We start from the raw sequence: 27,637 nt of genomic DNA, 5'->3' as shown, positions 1-27,637 counted from the left end.
GAAGAAATCAGTTTCTGAATGGCAAGGATTAGGTTCCTAAAATTGAACCTGGTCGTAAAACAATTTGCCGCTGAGGAATTTAAAATAATATTGTAAAAACAGAGAGAGAGAGAGAGAGAGAGAGAGATGTCAAGAATAAGATAAAAACCATTATATTTCTATGCTCAGTTAAACAAAAACAATAAAAGCCCCACATGACATATAAGATGATGTGTATGCTATTTTAATAACTCTATATCAGCATCTAATGCTACATGAGATAATGGATACAGTATTATTAATGTCTATTTACCAGGACTTTTTACCTAGACTTTTTTACTTCCTGCCTTCAACCCTATCTCCACCCTTGAGATTTCACCAAGATTTTCATCAGTGTAAACAATTTCTATTTGTATATTTTATCTGATACACATTCAAAAGGATATTCTGTATATGTTTAGTCCTCCTCCAGTCCCACAACATCCTTTTAATTTTCTCAGGATATAACATTTTCCTAGAAAGCAAAATCATTTAGTTGTTTGCCTTCATGAGCAATTGACTGTTCATTTCTCAAGTCACATGTATTAGAATACTGTGTTTCGGAGGGCCCAGACTTGGCCACTGGACATTTACAGACAGTGACAGCGTGACTGCTTATGTAAATTATATCATAAGATGTGCTGTACTCAGTCACTTCAGCCATGTCCAACTTTGTGCGACCCCATGAACTGTAGCCCACTAGGCTCCTCTGTCCATGGGATTCTCCAGGCAAGAATACTGGAGTGGATTGCCATTCCGTTCTCCCGGGATCTTCCCGACCCAGGGATGGAACTGGCGAGTCTTAAATCTAACCTGCATTGGCAGGTGTCTTCTTTACCACCAGTGCCACCTGGGAAGGCCATCATAAGATGTAAAGGAATTGATTTTCTGTTGCTTTGGCAGCAACACAAAATCACTTTTAACAACATATTTAAGGATATTTTTTTTCATGTTGAGTCCTGAGAGATTTACTTTCTGGAGTAGCTATCCATTCTTAAACAGTTAAAAGCCAACTTATGTAAATACAACCAAATATTCAAAACTAAAAATGAGTAAAACATTGATTTAAAAAAGAATACTGTGGTTCTAAGACTTGGATCTTTTTTTTTTTTTTTTTTTCTGATACCTATCTTTACCTTTTACTGAGAAAATCTGCCTCCTTGACTTTTTATTCATTTTTTTGTTTCCCTATGCCTATTGCCAGGTCATCCTATTTCTAATTATCCGGCACACTGAGCCTTACACTTTATGCCTATCTTGGAATCAACATTCTCAAGGTTGTCAAGAATGTATACAAGAGTAAATTTGCATGTATTTGAATTTTGCCCAAGGGGAATTTATGGTTGGAGGAAAATAACTGAATATTTGAAGTAATTTGGAAGGAATAAGGTACTTCCACATACTACATCTAGGAAGCATGAAAGATAGTCAGATTTTTCACCTGAAATTCTTTATGGTAAGACTGAAATGAAAATCATGTTTAAACTATAAATTTATACATTCTTTCATATTAGTAAAGCTGTACTCATTAATAATTCACAGAAGAGATCTGCCACTGTAAAATGAACCATTAGATTTATTGATTAATTTATTTTTATTCTCTTACAACCTAAAGCAAACATGTGGGTACATATTGAAAAAGAGCTGTATATTGAAAAAAAAAAAAAAAGAATGGATAGAGGAGAGAAATTTCAGAAAATTTTATCCCTAAATTAACAACAGGAATATTAGAGAATTCCTTGGCCAGTCCAGTGGTTAAGACTCTGTGCTTCCACTGTAGCGGACATGCATTCAATCCCCGATGGGGGAACTAAATAAATAAAAGGAATACTATTCTTTCACAGCAAAAAAAAATTGTATCCACAAATGTAATATTAACCACATAACTAACTTATTTCTAGACTGTGTTAAGTAACCATCACTTTTCCTTCCTCTCTGTGCGAAAGTACCTCCTGTAGCAAAACTGAAAGGCAGGCCCAGTTCTTTGCACCTCACTTTGCTTTCTGTTTCTTCCAACCTCCCTCCAGACCCCCTTTGAATTCTCTCCCTTCAGGCTGAGGAGTGTAGTACTTTTATCATCCTCTAATTTATCCTTCAAGATGAAAAGTAATTTGATGAATTTCCTCAAATTAAGGTACTAGGAAATTGATTATCTGCCAATCTCATGAGTATTTGCATTTTAAAGGAAAATTGCAGAGAAAGAACAATGCCTCACCATCCTAAATTACTCATTAATTATGGAATTCCAGGTTTCCGTGAGAAGATATTTTAAAGTGATGAGAAAATTAGAGAATACTCTCAAATTGTACAATGGACATGGTGACCGGGCCTATTTATTTTTCTGGATTGTTGGAAGATTGAGACAAATTATGCATGTTGAGACAAAATATACATATTGAGACAAACATTACATCCTGTAGGTCTTCACTTCTGTTAAGTCACTCAGTCGTGTCCAACTCTTTGAGACCCCATGAATTGCAGCACACCAGGCCTCCCTGTCCATCACCAACTCCTGGAGTTCACCCAAACTCAGGCCCATCAAGTTGGTGATGCCATCCAGCCATCTCATCCTCTGTTGTCCCCTTCTCCTCCTGCCCCCAATCCCTCCCAGCATCAGAGTCTTTTCCAATGAGTCAACTCTTTGCATGAGGTGGCCAAAGTACTGGAGTTTCAGCTTCAGCATCAGTCCTTCCAATGAACATCCAGGACTGATCTCCTTTAGGATGGACTGGTTGGATCTCCTTGCTGTCCAAGGAACTCTCAAGAGTCTTCTCCAACACCACAGTTCAAAAGCATCAATTCTTAGGTGCTCAGCCTTCTTCACAGTCCAATTCTCACATCCATACATGACCACTGGAAAAACCACAGCCTTGACTAGACGGATCTTTGTTGGCAAAGTAATGTCTCTGCTTTTGAATCTGCCATCTAGGTTGGTCATAACTTTTCTTCCAAAGAGTAAGCGTCTTATAATTTCATGGCTGCAATCACCATCTGCAATGATTTTGGAGCCCCAAAAAATAAAGTCTGACTCTGTTTCCACTGTTTCCCCATCTATTTCCCATGAAGTGATGAGACCAGATGCCATGACCTTCGTTTTCTGAATGTTGAGCTTTAAGCCAACTTTTTCACTCTCCTCTTTCACTTTCATCAAGAGGCTCTTTAGTTCTTCTTCACTTTCTGCCATAAGGGTGGTGTCATCTGCATATCTGAGGTTATTGATATTTTTCCCAGCAATCTTGATTCCAGCTTGTATTTCTTCCAGCCCAGCATTTTTCATGAGGTACTCTGCATATAAGTTAAATAAGCAGGGTGACAATATACAGCCTTGACGTACTCATTTTCCTATTTGGAACCAGTCTGTTGTTCCATGTCCAGTTTTAACTGTGCTTCCTGACCTGAATATAGGTCTTGCTGCTGCTGCTGCTGCTAAGTCGCTTCAGTCGTGTCCGACTCTGTGCAACCCCATAGATGGCAGCCCACCAGGCTCCCCCCGTCCCTGGATTCTCCAGGCAAGAACACTGGAGTGAGTTGCCATTTCCTTCTCCAGTCCATGAAAGTGAAAAGTGAAAGTGAAGTCGCTCAGTTGCATCCAACTCTTCGCGATTCCATGGACTGCAGCCTGCCAGGCTCCTCCGTCCATGGGATTTTCCAGTCAAGAGTACTGGAGTGGGGTGCCATTGCCTTCTCTGGCCTATAGGTCTTAGGAGATACCTAAAATGTCTTGGAACACAGTATTATTATTATCAATCTTATTATTGATTAAATAAATGAATGATCATGTTATTTGGCTGTCAGTAAAATTTTGAAAAATATATTCCTTTGGAGAAATTAGAGTAAAGCAGACATTTTGACACCTTGCTGTGATCCCAAAGCCTTTGGCTTAAGAAATGTGGTGCCATCAAATATTTCACTTATTCACTTCTAATCTAACACAGTAAAACTTTTATGCATGATTTTGCAAAGCTCCATGGCTGAGGAGGTTGTCAGTTCTAGAAAGTGAGATGCCCAGAAGACAGGGTTTCTGAATGTGGGTCACTAAGATGTTGAGCTTATCTGTAGCTGCAGCACAGCCTCGCTGATCCAGACAAGTAGAATAATATATTCTATTTATGACACTTGTTGCCTTATAGGCACATTGTTATACATTTTGTTCCTCCTTATTCATTTTTGTAGCTTTATTGTGAAACAACACATAGTGGAAGAAACTGTAATAATGTATGGGAACTTTAAAGTTAAAACTTAGATTACAAAGTTAAGACAGCTATACGTGGTGAAAAAATTAGTGTAATTTAATTCAATTCAGTGTATCTACTGAGCCATAAAGGTCTGCGGTATGTTCTGTGCTGTCAATACAGATATGAGTTGGTTATATTAACAATGATATTATTAATGATTATGAATAAGATGATGTTAATAGTTATTAACAACATTAATACTTTTAGTTGCCTAGAGTATCATGAGCTAATACAAAATATTTATTGGCCTCTGTCCCAAGTATCTGGCCCAGAGCTCCTGAAGCCTTTGTAATTTCGGAGGTGACAAGACCACTGGGAGCACCCCTTGTTCTAATATTTGTCTTTGATCCATGCCTGACACAGGGCTCCTAAAACCCTGGCATATCTCGAGGTGATGAGAGCGTCAGGAGCACCTGTTGTTCTTGTGAGTTGACCCTGAGTGGGCTTCTGGATGACCTGCGGTTGGAGGCTGGTCACCAGAACCAGGACACGATCAGAAGCTTGGGACTTCCAGTCCTATCTCTCATCCTCCAAACAGGGGAGACCGGCTAGAAATGGAGCTAATGATTGATTGTGCCTATATTCCCAGGTGGCACTAGTGGTCAAGAACCCGCCTGACAATGCAAGAGACATGGATTCGATCCCTGGGTCGAGAAGATCCTGTGGAGGAGGGAATGGCCACCCACTCCAGTACCCTTGTCTGGAGAATCCATGGACAGAGAAGGCTGGCAGGTGACAGTCCCTGAGGTCTCACAGAGTCGGACACGACTGATGCAACTTAGCACACATGCACGTGCCCATGAGTAAGTCTCCACAATATCCCAATAGCGCAGGTTTGGGGAGCCTCTCAGTGGGCGAACACATCCAGGTCAGGCGGGTAATAACTCACCCCAACCACATGGGGGCAGAAGCTCCTGCACTCCCGACCCACCCAGACCTAGTCCCGTGTATCTCTTCATCTGGCTGTTCAGCTGAATCCTTTATCACATGCTCTGATAAACTGGTAAAGGCATATAAGTGTTTCCCTGAGTTCTGTGACCTGCACTAGAAAATTAACTGAACCCAAGCAGAGGGTTGGATCATTGGACCTTCCAATCTACGGCCAGTAGATCAGAAGCACAGGTGATAACTTGAGCTCACATGTGTGCATCTGCGTGTGTGTGTAGGGCGGGGGAGGGCAGCAGTCTTAAGGGACCTGGTGCTTAATTACTATCTGGGGTCTGAGACTATCTCCAGGTGCACAGTATCAGAACTGAGTTAAGTTGCAGGGCACCCAGGTGGTGTTGCAGAGAATTTCTTAGCATGGGAAAAGTCTCCTTATATTTGGTGACCAGAAATGCTGTAAGTGACATGATCTGTGTGAGAAGTAAAGGAGACTCACGGAGAAGAAACTCACACTAGGAAAGAACAAGATTTTTCTCTCACAGGAGGAAAGAAAAAACTGAGATTTTCCTCTGCAAATATACTAACTGAACACGTCACGCTAATTTATTTCTGTATGAAAACATCAAGAAATGATATGATGATGTCTAGAGGTCTGGTCTTCTGAATATCAAAGCACAAATGTTCTTAGTCTCTTAAACTTGCCAAATTATACACTATGAAAATACCTTACACTTAGAATAACATTACCAAATACTTTTATAGAGAATTATATTTTCCTGTTATCTTACATCCATTATTTCAACTATCCTCATAATAGCCTCTGATGTAGACAGTAATGACTTACTGATTCTTCGTATATGGAAACTGAGACTACAAAATATTGATGTTACTTTTCCATGGTCACACTAAGGTGATCTGATAAATGAGTTTATGAGAAATTTTCTTTAATATGCATATAAATGAGCTCGTTAACTTTATTTTCCAGATTACCAACCAAGATTTTGATATCAAACATTTCTCTCCATCTGTAGTGATGTCTAGAATGTAGAAACTTGTACAATAAAAGATGTGTCCAGTCATGATAACTTTTCTAAAACGTTTCCATTTCCCCCCCATGACAATGATTTGATGACATTAGCGTCATTAGTTTTTTAATGATGGTCAAGAACATGACACTCAGTGTAAAGTAGAAAGTTCCATTTCCTCCTTCAAGTAAAGAAAGTAAGTCAGCTACCACAGAGAACATTATGGAGGTGGTGTGAAATACTAAAACTAGAGTTACCACATGATCCAGCAATCCCACTCTTGGGCATATATCCTAAGAAAACCATGATTTGAAAAGATACATGCACCCCAATGTTCATACATGATTTACAATAACCAAGACAGGGATACAAGGTAAGTATCTGTCACCAGATGCATGGATAAAGAAGCAGCAGTATGTATATACGATGGAATATTACTCAGCCTTTAAAAAGGATGAAATAATGCCATCTGCAGCAACAGGGATAGACAGTTTCTCATACTAAGTGAAGAAAGTCAGACAGAGAAAGACAAGTACCTTGTGATATCACTATACACAAAGTCTAAGAAACGTGATACAAATAAACTTATTTATAAAACAGAAACAGACTCAGACACAGAAAGCAAACTGATTGTCACCAAAGGGGTGGGATAAGGTAGGAGTGTGAGATTAAGAGATGTGCACTACTATATATAAAATAAACAACAATGTCTTAGTGTCTAGTACAGGGAACTATATTCAAAATCTTGCAATAACTCATAATGGAAAACAATCTAAAACAAATATATATATATATATATATATGGATTACTTTGTTGCTTGCCTAAAACTAGCACAACATTGAAAATCAATATACTTCAATTAAAAAAAGAAAAAGAAAAGGAAGGAAGATAACTTTTTACTTTTAGTATGAGATATTTGATGGCAACTCCAGTCAACCATGCAAGAATGTAGTGATTAATTTAGCTGGATATTTTCCCTCATATTTTGCTGATATTTCCCATCTCCATTTTTACTTACTAGTATTGGAATGACTTCACTTACGTGCCACCACCTGATAATCTTATCCAAGTAACATGCAATTAACCTCTCAAAATCATCATCAAATGCATCGATGTAGACCTGATTCCAATATCATGACAACTAGAGTATCCTACTGTAGGGTATCTGAAAAGTTAATTTAACTTAGTCCATGATTCTTTCACTGTTTACTTTGCAGTATCAAGTGCAGTAACACAGACTTGATTATTTTAAGGTCATAATAGTTAAGAGATGTTTAGTTTTCCTGTTGAAAGGATGAGTGCTGTTTATATACTGTCTCTGATGGACTAGTCTCTTCTTACTGGTTTCAAGGGAATTATTAGAGATGCCAGTGAATTTGTTAGTAAATTCTCTTCAGGTCTCAGAGATCATATTTCCTAAATTGGAAACTTCTATATATATCCATTTTTCCCAAGCATTTCAGCCCCATTTGCCTCTTTTAATCAGAAAACTATATTATTGACAAAATATTAATTATTCTCAGAATGTTCACACCTGCTTTGATTATTGTTATTTTCATATCGAGAAAAAAATGAGTCAACTGGTTTGGTAGCTTGCTTTGCATCATTCTCTTTGAACTTCAACTTTCTAAGATAGAATAGGGTCTTATTATTTCATTTGCAAAAGGAAACATTTTTCTAAATCAAAGGATGAAATGAAATATCTAGCTCTGTTAACAAGTAGGAAAAGATATAAAAGGCACATAAATGGCTTGAAAAAAGTCTTCTTATTTTAAGCAAACCCAGTAATGTACATTGGAAAAGGCCCTTTATAATCATAATAATTCACAAAAAGTACAGTGACCATCCAGTGTTATCCAAATGTGTCTGACTCTCAATGCTCCTCATGCAAATAATAAAATCGCCATAAAACCACCACTTCTGTGAACTCACAAACAATACTGATCCATTCAGCCTGTTAAGAAGGCAAGTGTTTGTCTTCCTGCCCCATGATTTCAGCAAGGTTATCATCTATCTGAAAAACCCAAGGGATTCTGCCCCAATTAACTTACTATTGTGTATTTAGACTCTCATTTTTCTCATAGTTTTATTTTCCTGGTGTAATTGAGATGTAATAAATGTAGGGCAGGTTACAAAATAAAAGCAGGTGAATAAACACCTCCAAATCCAGCTAGAGGAGACCCCCTTTCATCTCAGCCTACTGCCAAGGGAAAAGATTGGATCCACATTTTCTGAACTCTCCCACTTAAATGGGTAAAATGTAGAAGGGATGTGGCGTATCCAGGTACAGAGCAGTAGTTTAGGATGGCCAAAATCAATCTTAAAGAATAACATCTTTCAAGTTAAAACACACACACATTCATGAACATTCTCTTCAAAAGAGAATGACAACAGGGAGAAAATAAATTAGATGTGATGGTTCCAGTTCTGGGATGCTATCATTTTAAATTCAAAATAATTAAGCAATTATGTCAGACATACAAAAAAGTGGAGTCATGATAACCAATAGCTGTCTCACTTCCTAAGGTGATTAAACTTGGTTTTCCGAATAACAATTGTTTTCTACCTTCACTGTGGACAAGATTGATTTCCAGCATATAAAGGCTGAAAAAGAATAAGAAATAGCATAAAAGTACTTACAACTGATCGGATGTTATTTTCTTTCACCAGTTTCAGAGATGATTTATAGCAGTTTGCAAGGTCTTCCTTGTGGGAACCGTTAATATGGCCTCTGGCTATTGGCCCTACAGTGTGGATGACATCTGTACAGGCAAAAGGAAGGGAAAATAGGGTAAACAAAAAAATTTTCGCTTTTCACATAACTGTTGCTTCATTTATTTTAGGTATTTGTTTTGGAGTTTAGAGACAAGCAAGCTAAGAAATATTGATGATGCAAATACTTCTCTGGTAAAATATTTTAGATCCATAGATTTTTAAAGTAGGCAATATTCTAGGAAGGTGATAATTATGTAAAGGAATCCCCTACCAGTAAATTGTTCTATTGTTATTGGTCAGATCCAAGCATAATAAATTATAATATAAGATGTGAATAATTGGTACACTGGCAAAAGACAAATCCTCAGTAGGAGATAAACTGAGAAATAATTGCCTACAAAATGAGCATTCTGAATTGACATGGGAAGGAAGAACCAATGTTACATATCACCTTGTATATAAGATAATAGTGTCAGACATTGTAAAAACTATAAAGAAGGGCAAGTTTCTGAAAAAGTCAAAAAATAAAATAATAATAATCCTAAAATAATCATTTTTAAATATCCATAGCAATTTACAATGCAATCTACCAATGCTCACACACATAAGATATGCTGGGGATAATGGTTTGTAATAATTCCCTAGCTTCTAGTTTTCATTATAGTAAATCTCCAAAATCAATGTATACCTCTCAACCTCTATTTATATTTAAAATACAATATTTAATGTTCTTGCTTTTCCATATAAAACCAGCCATTCTGGCACACATAAACATTTAAATTTAGGAATTTAATGAAATAGAACCATCCTCATTTTAAGTCAATAAAGATAGTAAGGAAAAAGCTAAATTGTAATCCAAATTACTTGAAAAGGCCTTTATTACTCCTGCTTCTCAGTCTTATCTGTTAATCTGGATTATCAACTCATTCCACTGATGTGAATAACAAGAACTGAACAACTTTGATCAAAAAGATAAATTCAGTCTAATATTATTAGAATATTATAATGAAATGAAGTTACTTGCTTTGGCTAATTAGTACCGGTTAATTTCAAAAACTGTAAAAAGAATAAGAACACTTTACTAAAATACAGCTATGGAATAGTTAATGGTTTTAAATTGCATATGAAATTTAAACAGTGGAAAACAAATCAGGAAGAGAAAAATCTTTGTTGATTGTCTGCTAAATGTCAAGAGTATTATTTGATATTGAGAAAATCCCCAAATGTTGATTTCAACTTCTAACAGCTTTAAACAGTATTTAAACCCTTGTTCAGATAATGCTGACGATGCTATCTTGTGATCAAAATAGGCAGAAACCTTATTAGTGAGTTCATGCAGATGTTTATTTCAGACAAACCTGGTTTTAAACTGAGAACTGCTATGATACAGAAAGACAAAATAGAGGGATATTAGGTTAAAGACGCTTACTCTTTGGAAGGAAAGTTATGACCAACCTAGATAGCCATATTCAAAAGCAGAGACATTACTTGGCCAACAAAGGTCCGTCTAGTCAAGGCTATGGTTTTTCCAGTGGTCATATATGATGTGAGAGTTGGACTGTGAAGAAAGCTGAGTGCTGAAGAATTGATGCATTTGAACTGTGGTGTTGGAGAAGACTCTTGAGAGTCCCTTGGACTGCAAGGAGATCCAACCAGTCCATTCTAAAGGAGATCAGCCCTGGGTGTTCTTTGGAAGGAATGATGCTAAAGCTGAAACTCCAGTACTTTGGCCACCTCATGCGAAGAGTTGACACTTTGGAAAAGACTCTGATACTGGGAGGGATTGGGGGCAGGAGGAAAGGGGGATGATAGAGGATGAGATGGCTGGATAGCATCACCGACTTGATGGACATGAGTTTGAGTGAACTCCGGGAGATGGTGATGGACAGGGAGGACTGGTGTGCTGCGACTCATGGGGTCGCAAAGAGTCAGACACGACTGAGCGACTGAACTCAACTGAAATGAACTGAACTGAATTTGTATTTAGCATAGGCTTGCATGCACATGCACACACACACACACACACACACTAATGTTTTTGTGTGTAATAACAAGAATTGCAACGTGATTGCAACACAATTTCCCAAAGCAGGTAAGATATGGGTATAAAGTGCAAGACATTCAGTCGAGTTTGACTCTTTTTGTCCCCATGGACTATACAGTCCATGGAATTCTCCAGGCCAGAATATTGGAGTGGGTAGCCTTTCTCTTCTCCAGGGGATCTTCCCAACCCAGGGATCGAACCCAGGTCTCCTGCATTGCAGGCAGATTTTTTACCAGCTGAGCCACAAGGGAAGCCCAAGAATATTGGAGTGGTAGCCTATCCCTTCTCCAAATTATCTTCCCGACCCAGGAACCAAACCCTGCATTGCAGGTGGATTCTTAACCAACTGAGCTATCAGGGAAGCCCCTTGTACCTATATTTAAAGTTTTACCATGATTTTAATATGCAAACTGAATCAAACCTACCTTATAAGTGGACATGTAGTACAGGATACATCTTAGGTATCTCAGTTACCAAAGAATTTTAGACAGTAGTCAAGAATTTTTAGAGATGAAAAGGACAATACGGAAAACTTAATCCATTTTTCCCTTGCTCAGTGGATCCATAGGAGAAGGAATTATGCCCAAAGCCACAGATCAATATAGGGAGACACACTGTCACAAAGGCAATATGACTGTGAATTAACTTTTCTCAACACAACTGTTTGTTGAAGTAAATTGCATACATTTGTATATATAAAGTTTTCCATGCTTACCATGAATTCTATTACTTTAGCTTCATACTTTGTATACATGCAAATTCTCATTGGCTATCGCTATGCAAGAAACTACCCTAAAACTTGGTAACACATTTTATCTTAACAAAATCTTAAGACAAAATCTTCAAACAAAAACATGTTTTCTTAACAAAAATTACCACTTGATTATTTTTATGACTTTTTTGGATCAAAAATTCTGAAATGGCTCAGCTGGAGGGTCTGGCAGGCATGGAGTCCCAGGTATAGTCATAGTTAAGCAGCAGCTAAGGCTGAGCAGGGACTCACCATGGGGGCCGGTTTGGGTTTTCTCATGAATCCTCAGAAGAGTCAGATTGCTCACGGGAGAGCGCAGGGCTTCAACACCAATGCCAGAACTGGAAGCTGTGTTATCTTTTCTGTCTCAGCCTTGGGACTGACACAGTGTCACCATCACTGTACTCTGATTGCTTACAACTGTCACACAATTCCACCCATTTGAAGTGGACTGTGGACATGTTTTAAAATGGGCACAACGAAGGATTCCCCAGACACCTGGGGCTTTCTTTGGAGTTAGCAGTTTTATCAAATATGAAGTCTTGAGGTAGATGAATAAGATACCATAGGAAAAACTGATATGATTATTTCCATGCAGGTGTTCATGAAAACAGTATGGGGGTCCTTCAAAAAATTAAAAACAGAACTACCTTATGATCCAACAATTACACTTCTGGGTATTTATTCAGTGGAAAGAAAAACATCCCCAACAGATATCTGCCCCTCCATGTTCACTGCAGCACAGTTTACAACAGCCCAGCTGGTAGCTCAGCTGGTAAAGAATCTGCCTGCAATGCAGGAGACCCCTGTTTGATTCCTGTGTAGGGAAGATCTCCTGGAGAAGGGATAGGCTACCCACTCTAGTATTTTTGGGCTTCCCTGGTGGCTCAGATGGTAAAGAATCCGCCTGCAATGCAGGAGACCTGGGTTTGATCGTTGGGTTTGGAAGATCCCCTGGAGGAAGGCAGAGCAACCCACTCCAGTATTCTTGCCTGGAGAATCCCCATGGACAGAGGAGCCTGGCAGGCTACAGTCCATGGGGTCACAAAGAGTCAGACACGACTGAGCAACTAAGCATGGCACAGTTCATTGATATAACCAGAGTTACCAATGATGGATGAATGGAAAGAGAAAATGGGTTATATATATATATATATATATATATATATATATACCATACACAATGGAATACTATTCAACCATAAAAATGAAGAAAGTTCTCCCATTCATGAGAATATGGATGGAACTTGAGGGCATTACACTAAGTAAAATAAATCAGAGAGAGGAAGACAAATACTATACCATCTCACTTATACGTAGAATTAAAAAAAAAAAAACCAGCAATCTCATAGACACAGAGAACAGATTGGTGCTTGTCAGAAGCAGGGGACAGAAACGAAGTCATGAAATGGATGAAGGAGGTCAAAAGGTACAACCTTTCAGTGATAAAATAAACAAGTTCTGAGAATATAATGCACAGTATGGTGACTGCTGTTGATAATAGCATATTGTATATTTGAAAGTTACTGAAAGAGTAGATCTTGTAAGTTTTAATCAGAAAAAAGAAATCTATTTCCAGTATGAAGTTCTCAGACCTATTATTTCAATAAGTCAACTGCTGATTTAATTTTTTAAAAAATCAGAACTAGAGGAAGATTGAATATGAAATTAATATGCTAACTAATTGCAAATACAATCCAATTTGGAGCTCACTGTACAACTGTAGCTCCTAGATAGAACTGCCTGGCCCTGCACAAATTTTGTTTTTTCCTCTGTCTCAAAATCTGGCAGGAACTTGTAGGCAAATGAGAGGGCAGGGATTACTGTTACAGAATCAGCATTATATCTCCCTGTGAGCCATGACAATAATGCTGTTTCCCTGAAATGTTTGGCTCTGCATTCCAGAAAGGAAGAGCAGCCTTTGTGCACTTGAAGCCGTTTCTTACACAACTGAGGAAAGCCAAGAAAACAGCAGTGTGATCTGCACATTTCATCAGCACTTGATGCAACCCCTGGAAGAGGTATGGAAAATGAGACGGCAGGCCCTTTCGTGCTTTATCTGACTAACCTGCGGCAAGACAAATGAGCCTGTTTTTGTTCATTTATTTCTGAAATCAATCAGCCTGTAAATCAGCTCTTTTGTTTTGAAGCTATAACCACCACCTTGTTCTCCTCCACCTTGTTCTATCCTGGGAAATTAGTCTCAAGTCTATAGAAAAGGAGGGTAGGATGGAAGGTTTGCTTTGAAGGGGGTGCCAGAGGGAGCCTGCTTTCATTTCTAAATGTGTAAATTGAAAAGTGTGCAGGTGGAAGGCCAAATAAATATTGAAAGTGGTAGAATCATTTACTAAGATTTGATCAGACTTCTGCTTGATAAAACAAATGCAGCAAAAACATTCTGTGAAAAAATATTAGCATAATGAATTTTGAAACAAATGAGGGAACCTATATAGGTTGCTCTCATCGTTTTCCATTTGAGAAGCAACTGTGCCACATTCAAACTGTTAATGAACAGTCAGACCAGAAGTAGAATCAATTACACATTGCTTTCATTCACTCCATTCTTGTATTCATAAGCATAATCAGTCCATCTAACCGGCTGCATAATGATGCCATGCCCTGTCAGTCATATTCAAATTGCATGAATTTTAAGAAGAAAACCAATGCATGGGATTAAATTGATTTTCTTTTCTAGGGCTACAACCACAAAACCAAGCACTAAAAGTATTATTTGCAAATCTTATTGGCCAATTTATATGATAAGCACCACCAATCTATGACCCAAAACAGAATACTTGAAGTTCGGTTAACGGGAAATTGAATTACTACCTGATAGCATTACAAAGTAAATGTTGCCTTTTCTTTCCATATAGGTCAATGTTTTTCATATACACATTTTCGAAGCTTGTTTTTATTATATTTCAAGAAACAATCAATTGTCCATAAGATGTTCCTTTTCAACCTACAGCAGACATCAGTGAGACTGTATTTCAGCTGCAGCACATTTCTAAGTTGGGATTATTCTCATACACATTTCTTCAGGTACATGTTTGATTTCTTTCCATGCTCAGAAAGACTAGTCATACAGCTCTGTGCATGGGTTTGGGATAAACTAGCACTTACAATGGTGTTTTCTAGTCTATTTTCCTTTGAGTCTGTGAGTTGAGCTTGTTGTTTTTGTTTGTTTTCCCCTTCAATGTTCTTAGTTACAAAGGACTTCTAGTTTACTTCTCTTAGCCTGCTTAGATATCTGTGTCTAGGATTAAATATACAGTAGCTAAACACCATTTGCATTTTACAGCTGATAAGGACACACAGAATACACTGTCAAAACTTGAACTAGTACACTCAATTCATTTTCAGGCTTGAATCCCATTTTTACATGGAAATAAGATAGCATTGTTTGGGGCATCTTGTGTTGACAATGTTTCGTGCTTCATTGACTTCAAAGTTGTGAAGTTTTAAGCTTAAATTGTGAGGATCAAGTCTTAAAATAGTAGTCGAGCACTTTCTACCAAAATGTTATCCTTCAGATTAAAAAGAAGAAGAAAAAGAAGAAGGAAGGGGCAAAGCCCATTCGAAATTTGTTACCAGCTCTCTTTCTTCTGCCAAAGATTTATTTTAGATCAGTCCTAATGGGACTGTGTCCTCTTTCAACCGGACACCTACACATAGGGTCTATTTGCAATAATATAGATTGAATTTCTATAAAATGGATATCCTATGGTCAGCCATTTATAGGATCTTTGAAATTCCACAGGACACTGGGGGCATATTTCCAACAGAGAAGGGTCTCAGAGAGACTGTGGGAAGCTGAATTTTCTGCAAAAGTCCAACATTTCACCATCATTTTAGAATGACCCAAAAGAGAACACGTCCTAGAAGGAAGTGAGTCAAATACATGGCATTTTTACTGTTTCAATAGCAGGGGTCGAGAGGAGGTAGAAGCCCACATAGTCAATACGAGTTTTTCAAGGAAAATAATAATAAGGCCTTTGTTCCAGTTCAAGGGATGGGCAGCAATTTGCAGCTTTTTCAGAGAGATGTAAAACCAGTACTTTATTAAGACGCAAAGGGAAAGTGGGCTTTAAAAATTCTATGTAGTCAGTAAAAATAAGTGAATGTCAGTCCCCACTGCAAGGATGTCTCCACAAATGCAGAATCTGGGCTGGGACTCAAGTGCCAGAGGAGTCAACTTGCTTGTTTGTCACCAACCTTCCTTTACAGCTCCCTTGCCACCACATGTCTGGACAAGAAAGACTTTTTTTGCCATCATTCCCTCAGTCATTAATTCTATCTATTCAATGAATACATTCATGAAGTGCCAGGTACATAAGGTAACTGGTCTACGCACTCACACCAAACATCCTGTGAGCTTTTTCTGACTCCACGTCTTTCCTGGTATCGAGAAAGCCCCTCCACTTTGCCTCTCAAAATCCTTCCCATCCCATGAAACTTAAAAAAAAAAAAAAAAAAAAAAAAAATTGACCTTCCTTGAAGATATAATCCATGAACACCACTACATGAACTAAACTGAACTCATTTCTCCTCTTTTGGCCTCCAATATCACTTATGTTTGACCATTTACCTGACTTTTAACACGAACATTTCTGTACACATGACTAAGAAGATTCCATCAGTCAGAGCTCTTCAGTAACACAGCAAGCATCCTGCCACAGGAGGCAGGTGATTTCCTGTCATCAAAGGCAATCAAACATGACCACATATGCATCGAGTCCTTCTAACTCAGACGCTATGATCCTGTGTTTCCTGGCTTCACACAGAAACTCTGCTTCCACTGCAGAAGACATGACCAATCGACGCCTGAGTCTCCCACAAAGCCAAGAATGCTATGGGAACCGTTGCCTAATAATTAGTGAATTTGTGAGTGGTTCAATAAAAGTTGGCCCAATGTAATCAATCTAACCAGAGATGATACACTGGATTAGCGGAAACAATGAGGTGTAATGGACAGTCTGGACTGAGCAAGCAGTGGAATGTAGTTCAACTGGTTCAGATCATTCAACACAAATTTTCATAGAGCTGAGAATCTGTTTCTTCACAGAATGACTCAGCAAAGCATCATCAAAGATTTCCAAATAACTGAACTACAGACAATTAAAAAAAAAAAACTCTAACACCATCACACTTTTTAATAAAAACTTAAAGACTCTTCCCAAAGAATTCCAACAGGAAAAATGTGTAGTGATTTTTTTTTGCCTTTTTCTGCAAGAGATAATTAAATAAATGCATTTTAAAAATGTGTCACTTCCCTCATCTGCATATGGCTCATTTTAGAATAAATTGACTTTGTTCTAGAGATTGATTTTGGCTTCCAAATCACAAAATGGAAAATTACAGACTCTCTACATGTCTTCTCAAAAACTTAATGGGATCACTTTTCACATTTCTTTAAAAAGTGATATTTGGGTATAATAAACTCACCTTTCCATCAAAAGAAACCAGGTTTAACTGCTCCCTGAGCTCAGTCCATTCATAAGACAGTGCTGGGCTACAGCTACTCCAGTTCAGTTCAGTTCAGTTCAGTCGCTCAGCCGTGTCTGACTCTTTGCGACCCCATGAATCGCAGCACGCCAGGCCTCCCTGTCCATCACCATCTCCCAGAGTTCACTCAGACTCACGTCCATCGAGTCCGTGATGCCATCCAGCCATCTCATCCTGGGTCGTTCCCTTCTCCTCCTGCCCCCAATCCCTCCCAGCATCAAAGTCTTTTCCAATGAGTCAACTCTTCACATCAGGCTTCCAAAGTACTGGAGCTTCAGCTTCAGCATCAGTCCTTCCAAAGAAATCCCAGGGTTGATCTCCTTCAGAATGGACTGGTTGGATCTCCTTGCAGTCCAAGGGACTCTCAAGAGTCTTCTCCAACACCACAGTTCAAACGCATCAATTCTTCAGCGCTCAGCCTTCTTCATAGTCCAACTCTCACATTCATACATGACCACTGGAAAAACCATAGCCTTGACTAGATGGACCTTAGTCGGCAAAGTAATGTCGCTGCTTTTGAATATGCTATCTAGGTTGGTCATAACTTTTCTTCCAAGGAGTACGCGTCTTATAATTTCATGGCTGCAGTCACCATCTGCAGTGATTTTGGAGCCCCCAAAAATAAAGTCTGACACTGTTTGACTATTCTTTGGCATTGCCTTTCTTTGGGATTGGAATGAAAACTGACCTTTTCCAGTCCTGTGGCCACTGCTGAGTTTTCCAAATTTGCTGGCATATTGACTGCAGCACTTTCACAGCATCATCTTTCAGGATTTGAAACAGCTCAACTGGAATTCCATCACCTCCACTAGCTTAGTTCGTACTGATGCTTTCTAAGGCCCACTTGACTTCACATTCCAAGATGCCTGGCTCTAGATGAGTGATCACACCATCATCATTATCTGGGTCATGAAGATCTTTGTTGTACAGTTCTTCCATGTGTTCTTGCCACCTCTTCTTAATATCTTCTGCTTCTGTTAGGTCCAGACCATTTCTGTCCTTTATTGAGCCCATCTTTGCATGAAATGTTCCCTTGGTATCTCTAATTTTCTTGAAGTGATCTCTAGTCTTTCCCATTCTGTTGTTTTCCTCAATTTCTTTGCACTGATTGCTGAAGAAGGCTCTCTTATCTCTTCTTGCTATTCTTTGGAACTCTGCATTCAGATGCTTATATCTTTGCTTTTCTCTTTGCTTTTCACAGCTATTTGTAAGGCCTCCCCAGACAGTCATTTTGCTTTTTTGCATTTCTTTTCCATGGGGATGGTCTTGATCCCTGTCTCCTGTACAATGTCACGAACCTCATTCCATAGTTCATCAGGCACTCTATCTATCAGATCTAGGCCCTTAAATCTATTTCTCACTTCCACTGTATAATCATAAGGGATTTGATTTAGGTCATACCTGAATGGTCTAGCGGTTTTCCCTACTTTCTTCAATTTAAGTCTGAATTTGGCAATAAGGAGTTCATGATCTGAGCCACAGTCAGCTCCCACTCTTGTTTTTGTTGACTGTATAGAGCTTCTCCATCTTTGGCTGCAAAGAATACAATCAATCTGATTTCGGTGTTGACCATCTGGTGATGTCCATGTGTACAGCCTTCTCTTGTGTTGTTGGAAGAGGGTGTTTGCTATGACCAGTGCATTTTGTTGGCAAAACTGTATTAGTCTTTGCCCTGCTTCATTCTGCATTCCAAGGCCAAATTTGCCTGTTACTCCAGGTGTTTCTTGACTTCCTAGTTTTGCATTCCAGTCCCCTATAATGAAAAGGACATCATTGTTGGGTGTTAGTTCTAAAAGGTCTTGGAGGTCTTCATAAAACCGTTCAACTTCAGTTTCTTCAGCATTACTGATTGGGGCATAGACTTGGATAACTGTGATATTGAATGGTTTGCCTTGGAGATGATCGGAGATCATTCTGTCGTTTTTGAGATTGCATCCAAGTACTGCATTTCGGACTCTTTTGTTGACCATGATAGCTACTCCATTTCTTCTGAGGGATTTCTGCCCGCAGTAGTAGATGTAATGGTCATCTGAGTTAAATTCACCCATTCCAGTCCATTTTAGTTCACTGATTCCTAGAATGTCGACGTTCACCCTTGCCATCTCTTGTTTGACCATTTCCAATTTGCCTTGATTCATGGACCTGACATTCCAGGTTCCTACTCCATACAGTGATAATTGTGCTCTTTTGGGTTGTACTTCCATGGTCTACTCATCCACACAAGGTTCCACACCTAATTATATAGAGGAACATTTGTATTTAGAGAAGACAACTGAGGACAGAACATTTTAAGTGATTAACATTGATTCTAGACAGACCCCTCAACTCCCCACTGTGTCCCTCACAAGCATCCTATCTACTTTTTGCCTATTAAAAAAAAAAGAAACACACTGATTCTAAAAGAAAGAATACATGGCAATCTGTATACAAAGAAGTTGCAGTTTTCATGAGTTCCCTTATACAAAGTCAATGATATGAACAAGGGGTTAGGAGGGGTGAAAATGACAAAATGTTTAAATAGTAAGGGCAATTTCACTAAACATTTCCACAATGAGTGTCTGCTCTAGTATGAACATGAACTTACGTTGCTGGACTCCAAGAAATCAGTCTCTATTTCCACCCACCTCTCAGATGTGATTGGTTCTTTGTGCATAATAGAAGCAGTTTTCAAGCTTTTTGGCTTCAGGAGTTAATAAAGTCTTAAAAATAACTGAGTGCCTGTGAGAACTTTTGTTTTGGTGGGTCATATCTATCATACGGGGCTTCCCTGGTGACTCAGTTGGTAAAGAATCTGCCTGCAAAGCAGGAGATGCAGGTTCAATCCCTTGTTTGGGAAGATCGCCTGGAGAAGCAAATGGTAACCTAATACCAATATTCTTGCCTGGAAAATCCCATGGACCAAGGAGCCTGGCAGGCTATATCGTCCATGGGGTCGAAAGAGTCAGGCATGACTTAGTGACTAAACCACCACCACCATATATCACACAAGAAAACAAAGGGACACATATGGTAAACTATCAGGAAAATGATGCTTCACATGTCAGGTAATTTCTGGAAAACTGCACTGCACACTTAAGAGAAAAAGAGAGGGAAAATGCAAACCATTTCTCAATATAATTATGCACGTGGTACTGACCTCACAAATCCCCTGAAAGAGGTATCCTTAAACCACACTTTGAGAACTGCTACACTACAGTTTGTTGCTATGCAGATCCAGTAACTAAATATAAATATTGCCGCTTCTATGGAAAATTGACACCAGTAACTACTATACCTGGTTCTCAAGTTTGAAGAAGCAGTGATCTCTTTCAGTTCTACGGGGGAAACTAGGTGTGCTGGACTTGTTAATAAATGGTACTTCTCTCCTTCAACTTTTGTATGAGTTAAGGGATTTTAGAAGAATAATCTTGCATATGTGTGTGTTAAGTTGCTGCAGTCGTGTCCAGCACTATATGATGCTATGGACTATAACCTGCCAGGTTCCCCTGTCCATGGGAGTCTCCAGGCAAGAAGACTGGGGAGGGTTGCCATATCTTCCTCCAGAGGATCTTCCAACCCAGGGATCAAACCTGAGTCTCTTAAGTCTCCTGCATTGGCAGGCAGGTTCTTTACCATTAGTGCCATCTAGGAAGCTCAAAAGAATAATTTTAACTGAATGAAAAACTGTCTTTTGGGTCTAAAGTATCTCAATCTTAGAACCTAATTTCTCTTTCCACTTCTGTGAGACAGCAATCAAATCATTTCTACTTGCCAACATCTTTTGAATAAAAAAGCTCTTGTTAAATAAGCAGTTTGCAAGGACTCAAGAAGTCTAAGATGACTTTCAACTGATTCTAGTAGAAAATAAAATGGCAGACTCAGCTTTTTAAAGACGAATTCTCCAAGACAACCCAGGATAAAGTGGAAAGGGGTCCTTTAGGATCGTGCATTCCCAAGAGAAGTCGTGACCATGGTTTCCTTCCTTGTACTTCCTTCATCGTAGAATGAGTTGGAAGCTACCGAAGGGAAAGAAAGCAGCTAACATTAAGCCAGATTGGAAGGAATGAGAAAGGGACAGACAATTCAAGAAACGTAAAGGTTCTGGGCAATTTTGATGATGATTTCAAGGTGGATGGGAGAAAAGAGAGAAAGAGTTGAAATTCATCCTAAGTAACTTTACTCTGGGTGACTGAGGGGATGATAGGAATGGAGGTGATGATACTCCATAAATATACCAATGGCAAAATCAGAAGAGTAATTGAGACCCAAATTATTGTAGTGTTTGTAAGTCTTTTAGAAATCCAACCTTAACATAAAAATAAAATGCAGAAAGAGGACAAGGATAAGAAAGGATGAGTAGGAGAAACAAAATGCGTACAGTTGAAGGTAACTAATTTTGCTTTATCAAAGTACATTTTTCCCCCTCCTTCCCTGTCTATTTTGGGTCCGACATAGAATCACTCAAGGGAACAGAATATATCACTGAGCCTTTCAAGCATAATTCATTGTGAGGGTAAGATTCAAAGAGGTCAACCTGTGCTTCTGCAAGATTATTTAGTGGAAGCCATTAATCGAAAACCACTCTAAGAAAACCAAGATAACTTTTCATAGTGATTCAGATGCTAACAATGAAATGTCTGCCTGGGAGCTCTGATAATTAAGTAATGAATGCCAGATTTCAAAAGAAAGAAATACCTGTAAATGAATAAATAATATCCGGTGCTTGATTCTCTAGTAATATACTATTGTGTAGGCCAATGAATAAACATTCCAATTTTTATTTGAAAATGGGTTCAAGCACAGGATGATACGATAATATGACTGAAGAGGTGCTCTGGTGAGAGAAGTAAGTGGAGTGGAAGAATGAGTAGTTTATCATGAGTAGGAGAGTATTGTAGAGAAGTCTCTAAAGACCTCAGAAAAGGATGATCACTGGAATGTGACCATCACATAGTTATCATTGGATAGGATGACACCAAGAAAGAACAAGAAAACAAGTCTTCGTATCCCAATGGGAAATCCCACTCACTGACTAGGCAAACTTGGTCAAACTACTTTTCTTCTCCTCTCTGTAAAAAACAGAATAATATTTACTTTTCAACTTAATAATGGGGAATAAATTAGCTATTATATGTGAAAGCATCCAGCACAGTACCTGGAATGTTGTAGGTGAACTCCAACTTCGCAGATCAGTATTAATACTTAGAGTTAATTGTATTCACAGTGCATACAAATAGCATAACAATAAGCTCTTTCATATTTAATCAATATTTCATCATTACACTCTCAAAATTCCTAACTATTATTAGAAACTGATTATGTCAGAATTTATACTTTACTGGCTTCTTTGCTTCTACTATTTCTTGGACTCCTGGTTTTCTCTTTCTTAAACTCTTTCTTTCCCGCCAAATATTTGAGTAATTCTTTCAGAGATGATCTGTAGCTGAGAATGTTCTAAGTCACTGGATTTTTCAAAAACTTTTAGTTTGTTCTCATTTCTGAATGTTAGTTTTCCAGTATCTATGACCCTAGGTTCAAATTAATTTTTCTCTCAGAATTTTGACAATTTTGCTTCATTTACTTCTACCATGAGAAAAAGCCAGTTTGATTTTTACACCTCCATAAGTAAGCTAGATTTCTTTTTCTCTCCAGAAGTTCTGTGAACTTCCAATTTATACCCAGAATTCTGAATTCTGTCTAGGTTCTTTTAGGACAGAAATTCTTTTTTCCATCTTAGTTATGAAATCGTTACTATTCTTACTTTTCTCCATTTGTTCTATAAGTCTTAATAGATGGGTTGCATATGTCAGAGAGTAAATCTCAATTGTTCTAACTTTCACATATTTTATCTGCTGCACGTTCTAGACTATTTCCTTGACCTATTCTTTGGATCAATGAGTTAATTGTCAGCTGTTTCCCTTCCATTATGCATTTCTTCATTTGAAAATTCTGTTCTTGTTTTAACTTCCAGGAATTTTTTATTTCTCTTCTTGTTGGTACTTCTTTTTTTAAATACTACATGCCTTATATATAATTCTTTTATCTACCAACTCGTTTACTGGCTATAAACTGTTGTTGTCCAGGCTAAGACTCTTATAGCTAGCTCTTAATGGATCTGAATTCACTTAATGTATGCCTTCATGTTTTTCTGTGATATTTCTAAAAAGTGAAAGTGTCAGTTGCTCAGTCATGTGTGATTCTTTGTGACCCCCATGGACCATAGCCCGCCAGCCTCATCTGCCCATGGGATTTCTCAGCAAGAATACTGGAGTGGGCTGCTGTTTCCTTCTCCAGGGGATCTTCCCAACCCAGGGATGGAAGCTGCATCCCTTGCGTCTCCTGCACCAGCAGGCGGATTCTTCAGTGCTGAGCCACCAGGGAAGCCTGGACCATACAAATTATATATATTTTCATCACATTTTTATTTCTAATGCAAATAAGTAATCCCTGTCAGGGCACCTCAAATAAGATAAAAAGATATTTGTAATGCTGTAATTGCCGATTGAATTACATAAACAGACATTTTAACAAGGAATATACTTCTTAGGTAGCTAACAACAGAATTATAGAAATTGCTAAGATGCTCACAGTTTTTTTTTTTTAATGATAAAAGGTATGATTTTATTTTCCCAACACGATAAAGCAACATATGCTTCCAAATTGAAAATACATACACACACACACATACACAGGAAAAAAAGGAGGAAAAATATTCAGTGTTTTCATGACTCAAAACATATCTATCCACATCATTCTAGCTATTTCACAGTGCTTCTTTTAGAACTGATTACAACACTATTCCACGTCAGACCTACTTTAGACCCCATTTTTTACAAATATTATACATGTTAAATAAAAAACAGATTACATGTTTACCAGAAGAGAATAGTCAAAGATAAAGAGTTGTTCTTAGATACCTAATCATTTTGCATTAATTACAAATCCTATTTACACTCGTTAAACTAAAAAGGGATATTTATTTTTACCCTAATAGTAGATCTATAGGCATTACACACTTTGCAGTCCAGAGATATTTAAAACAGAAACACATGAAGCAGCTAAATTATTTTCTAAAGCATCCTTGCTGTACAACATTTTGAATACACAGAAGACAACATCAGCAACATGTTCTGATAGGATTTTTAACAGTGTTACTGCTTATTTCATCCCAAAAGACTAATGTCTTAGTTCTCTCTACTACAGTAAATGGACTGCAAGACACTGCTGTCTTACAAAGACCCTAAAGAACAACAAATTTAAACTTTTTAATGGAATCATCATTGACAATTTTATTGATGGAATAATACAAAAGTTTTCGTAGGATGGAACCAAATATCTTTTATTTCTTTGTCTTTTGACCTTCCCTTTAAACAGAAAAACAGCCATAAATAACCCAGAGATGCAGCTGATTTATAAAATTTCATGAAGACAACTCTGTCCCCTTTCAAATATACCCTAGGGGCTTAAGAATCCACCCGCGGGGTAGGAATCCCTGGAATCCCCTCGGAGTCCTCACTGGGGTTCTAGAAGCCCCTGAAATGCCAAATCCTGCTGGAAACAAATGATGGCATTCATCTAAAGGGCTCAGCTCAGTTCAGTTCAGTCACTCAGTCGTGTCCGACTCTTTGAGACCCCATGAATCGCAGCCCGCCAGGCCTCCCTGTCCATCACCAACTCCCGGAGTTCACTCAAACTCCTGTCCATCGAGTCAGTGATGCCATCCAGCCATCTCATCCTCTGTCATCCCCTTCTCCTCCTGCCCCCAATCCCTCCCAGCATCAGAGTCTTTTCCAATGAGTCAATCCTTTGCATGAGGTGGCCAAAGTACTGGAGTTTCAGCTTTAGCATCATAACTTCCAAAGAAATCCCAGGGCTGATCTCCTTCAAGTCATTGCTATTCTGGACATGGCCAGAGGAGCCATATGTGGTCCTGGCCTGGGAGCTGGAGTAAACACAAAAGGTTAAAGGAGAAATAAAAGGTTCTTCCTGTTGTTGAAAGGGAAAATGTCCCTTGGAATTTTCTTGAGATACAGTAATCTCCTTCCCAGGACACAGCTGATTGCATTTGTAGCTTCTTATAAATCTGGCTTTATCATATGATTTCAGTGAAAGCTCTGTGGGCTCATCAGAGGTGTGTGTAGGGCCTCTCACAAACCACTGGGTTTTACTGAAATCTTCATTATTCTTTATGGCATGCACCTGCCAACCTGTTGGAATGCCTTCACTCAAGGAAAAAGGCCTAGAACCAGAAGAGCCCACACCCTGGACATACCCCAGCCCCTCCCATGCCAAGGCCTTGGCTCACCTTCACTTCTGTGGGTTTGATTTCCCAAGAATTTTCCAATCCAGCATGAACTCTGCCCATGTTAGAATTCTCAACTGAAAAGAAGAGGTCTCTGAAGGCACTTGTTTGCCAAGATCTCCCTACAGATATTGCTTTTGGCTACAGCCATGCCCTTGCTGGGTACTCTCATTTAATCCTAAACACTTGCTATGACAACAAGGCATCTCACCATTTTTCACCTCCTAGATACCTGGGACAGTGGTTCTCAAACTTGAAGTACATCAAAAGCATCTGGGAGGGCTTGTTACAACCCAGGCTGCTGGGTAACACTCCCAGAGTCTCTGATTCAGTAGGTCTGGGATGAGATGGATGTGGGAACAAAGAGTTTGCATTTTTTAACAAGTTTCCTTGACCCTGGTGTTGCTGCCTGAGGAAACACATGGGTCTAGGAACCAATTATTAGTCTAAACCAATAATGGCAACCTGTAGTTCTCTAACCAAAATTCCACCCATGTCTTGCTACTTCAAGTTTTGACTTGCCACCAAGGTTCTGACCTTGATTTTTGTCAAATGGATTTATGCAACTGCTGTGCCTTTAGCTATAACTTTCGGCTTATACACTGTGTTAACAATCTTGTTCTATTAACCTGTATGGCCTTTCCTGACCTGTCATGCCCATGCCCATCTGTCACACACACTAATGACAATCTATACTTTGAATAATAATCCCAAAACAAAAGTTTTCTTGTTCAATCTCTACTTTAGTTCTTATAAATTATATCAAATAGCTACAAAGATAAGAACATTTTGGACAAATATTATAATACAGAGAGTTCATTTTGGATTAAATATCAATAGAACATTAATAACAGAGGCACTGATTGAAACTGTTAAATTATAAGAAGATCAAGGTGTACGCACACTAATTGAGAACAGTGCTTAAAGAAAGCATGTTTCTGAAGTGAGTTGAAGAACAAGCTGGCCAAACTGAAGAAGAAAAGCTAAATAAGTAATTTGATGTTAAATCAATTCAAGGAAGGGTACATGGAAGGATTAAGAAGTGGTTGGAAAGAAGATATATAAATGGCCAATAAATACATGAAAAGATCCTCAACATCCTTAGTCATTAAGGGAATGCAAATCAATACCATAATGAGATACAACTTCATACCTACTAGGATGGTTATAATCAAGCCAGACAACAAGAAGTATTAGCAAGTATGTGTACAAATTAGAATCATCATACATTGGTAGTGAGAATGTAAATGTCTCTTTAGAAAGCAGATGATCTCTCAAAATGTTAGAAATAGATTTATCATATAACCCAGTCACTCCACTCCTAGGTATCTTTCCAAAACAACTGAGAAGGCATGTCCACACACAAACTTGTACGCAAATGTTCATAGCAGTATTGTTTATAACAGCTCCGTTACAAAACAGGGCTTCTCCAATGGCTCAGCAGGTGAAGAATTCACCCATAATGCAGGAGACACAGGAGACACAGGTTTGATCCCTGGGCTGGGAGGATGCTCTGGAGGAGGAAATGGCAACCCACTCCAGTATACTTGCCAGGAAAATCCCACTGACAGAGGAGCCTGGCATGTTACAGTCCATAGGGTCACAGAAAGTCAGACATGCCTGAAGTGACTGAGAACGCTATAAATGTTTATCAACTAATGAATGAGCAACCAAATGTATACCTAAAGAATGAAATACTATTCAGCCATAAAAAGGAATGAAATACCGATATGTGCTACTTCACTGGATATTGAAAACATTATGCTAAGTGAAAGATGCCAGTCACAGTAGGCCATGCATTTTATGATTCCATTTGTAGGAAAATATCCAAGCTGTCGAAGATGAAAGTGGAGTTGGGGATGGAGAGTAACTAATGAGTACAGGGTTTCTTTGTAAGGTGATGAAAATATTCTGAAATTAGGTAGTAATGGTGATGTCTCTGAAACTCCATAAATATACCAAAATCATTGAGTTATAAACTTTAAAAAAAGAAACTCAAAAGAAAAGAAAAAGAAATAGCGTAGGAACATGCCAAGAAATTCAGGCATAGGGTAGGTAACACCTATTTTGAAAAAGGCTGCACAGGTACCTGAAATGACTAATTAATTAATATTACCTATGTCTAAAATATGAAAAAATCATTAAAAGCAATACTCTAAAATAAGACTCAGAAAACA

The 27,637-nt window shown here is 38.4% G+C and overlaps 1 protein-coding gene across 1 annotated transcript in view; it reads right to left on the bottom strand.

Moving 5' to 3' along the window:
- MACROD2 (mono-ADP ribosylhydrolase 2) overlaps positions 1-27,637 on the bottom strand; it is a 2,293,708-nt gene that overhangs the window by 959,508 nt on the left and 1,306,563 nt on the right. Inside the window, exon 6 of the mRNA XM_052650651.1 lies at positions 8,805-8,926. Coding sequence (XP_052506611.1) covers positions 8,805-8,926 — 122 coding nt within the window. The remainder of the gene's footprint in view (positions 1-8,804; positions 8,927-27,637) is intronic.

The sequence above is a fragment of the Budorcas taxicolor genome, chromosome 13, assembly GCF_023091745.1.
Source record: "Budorcas taxicolor isolate Tak-1 chromosome 13, Takin1.1, whole genome shotgun sequence".
Lineage (NCBI taxonomy): Eukaryota > Metazoa > Chordata > Mammalia > Artiodactyla > Bovidae > Budorcas > Budorcas taxicolor.
Note: the sequence above shows the minus strand (reverse complement) of the source record. Positions and strands in the feature narration are given on the sequence as shown.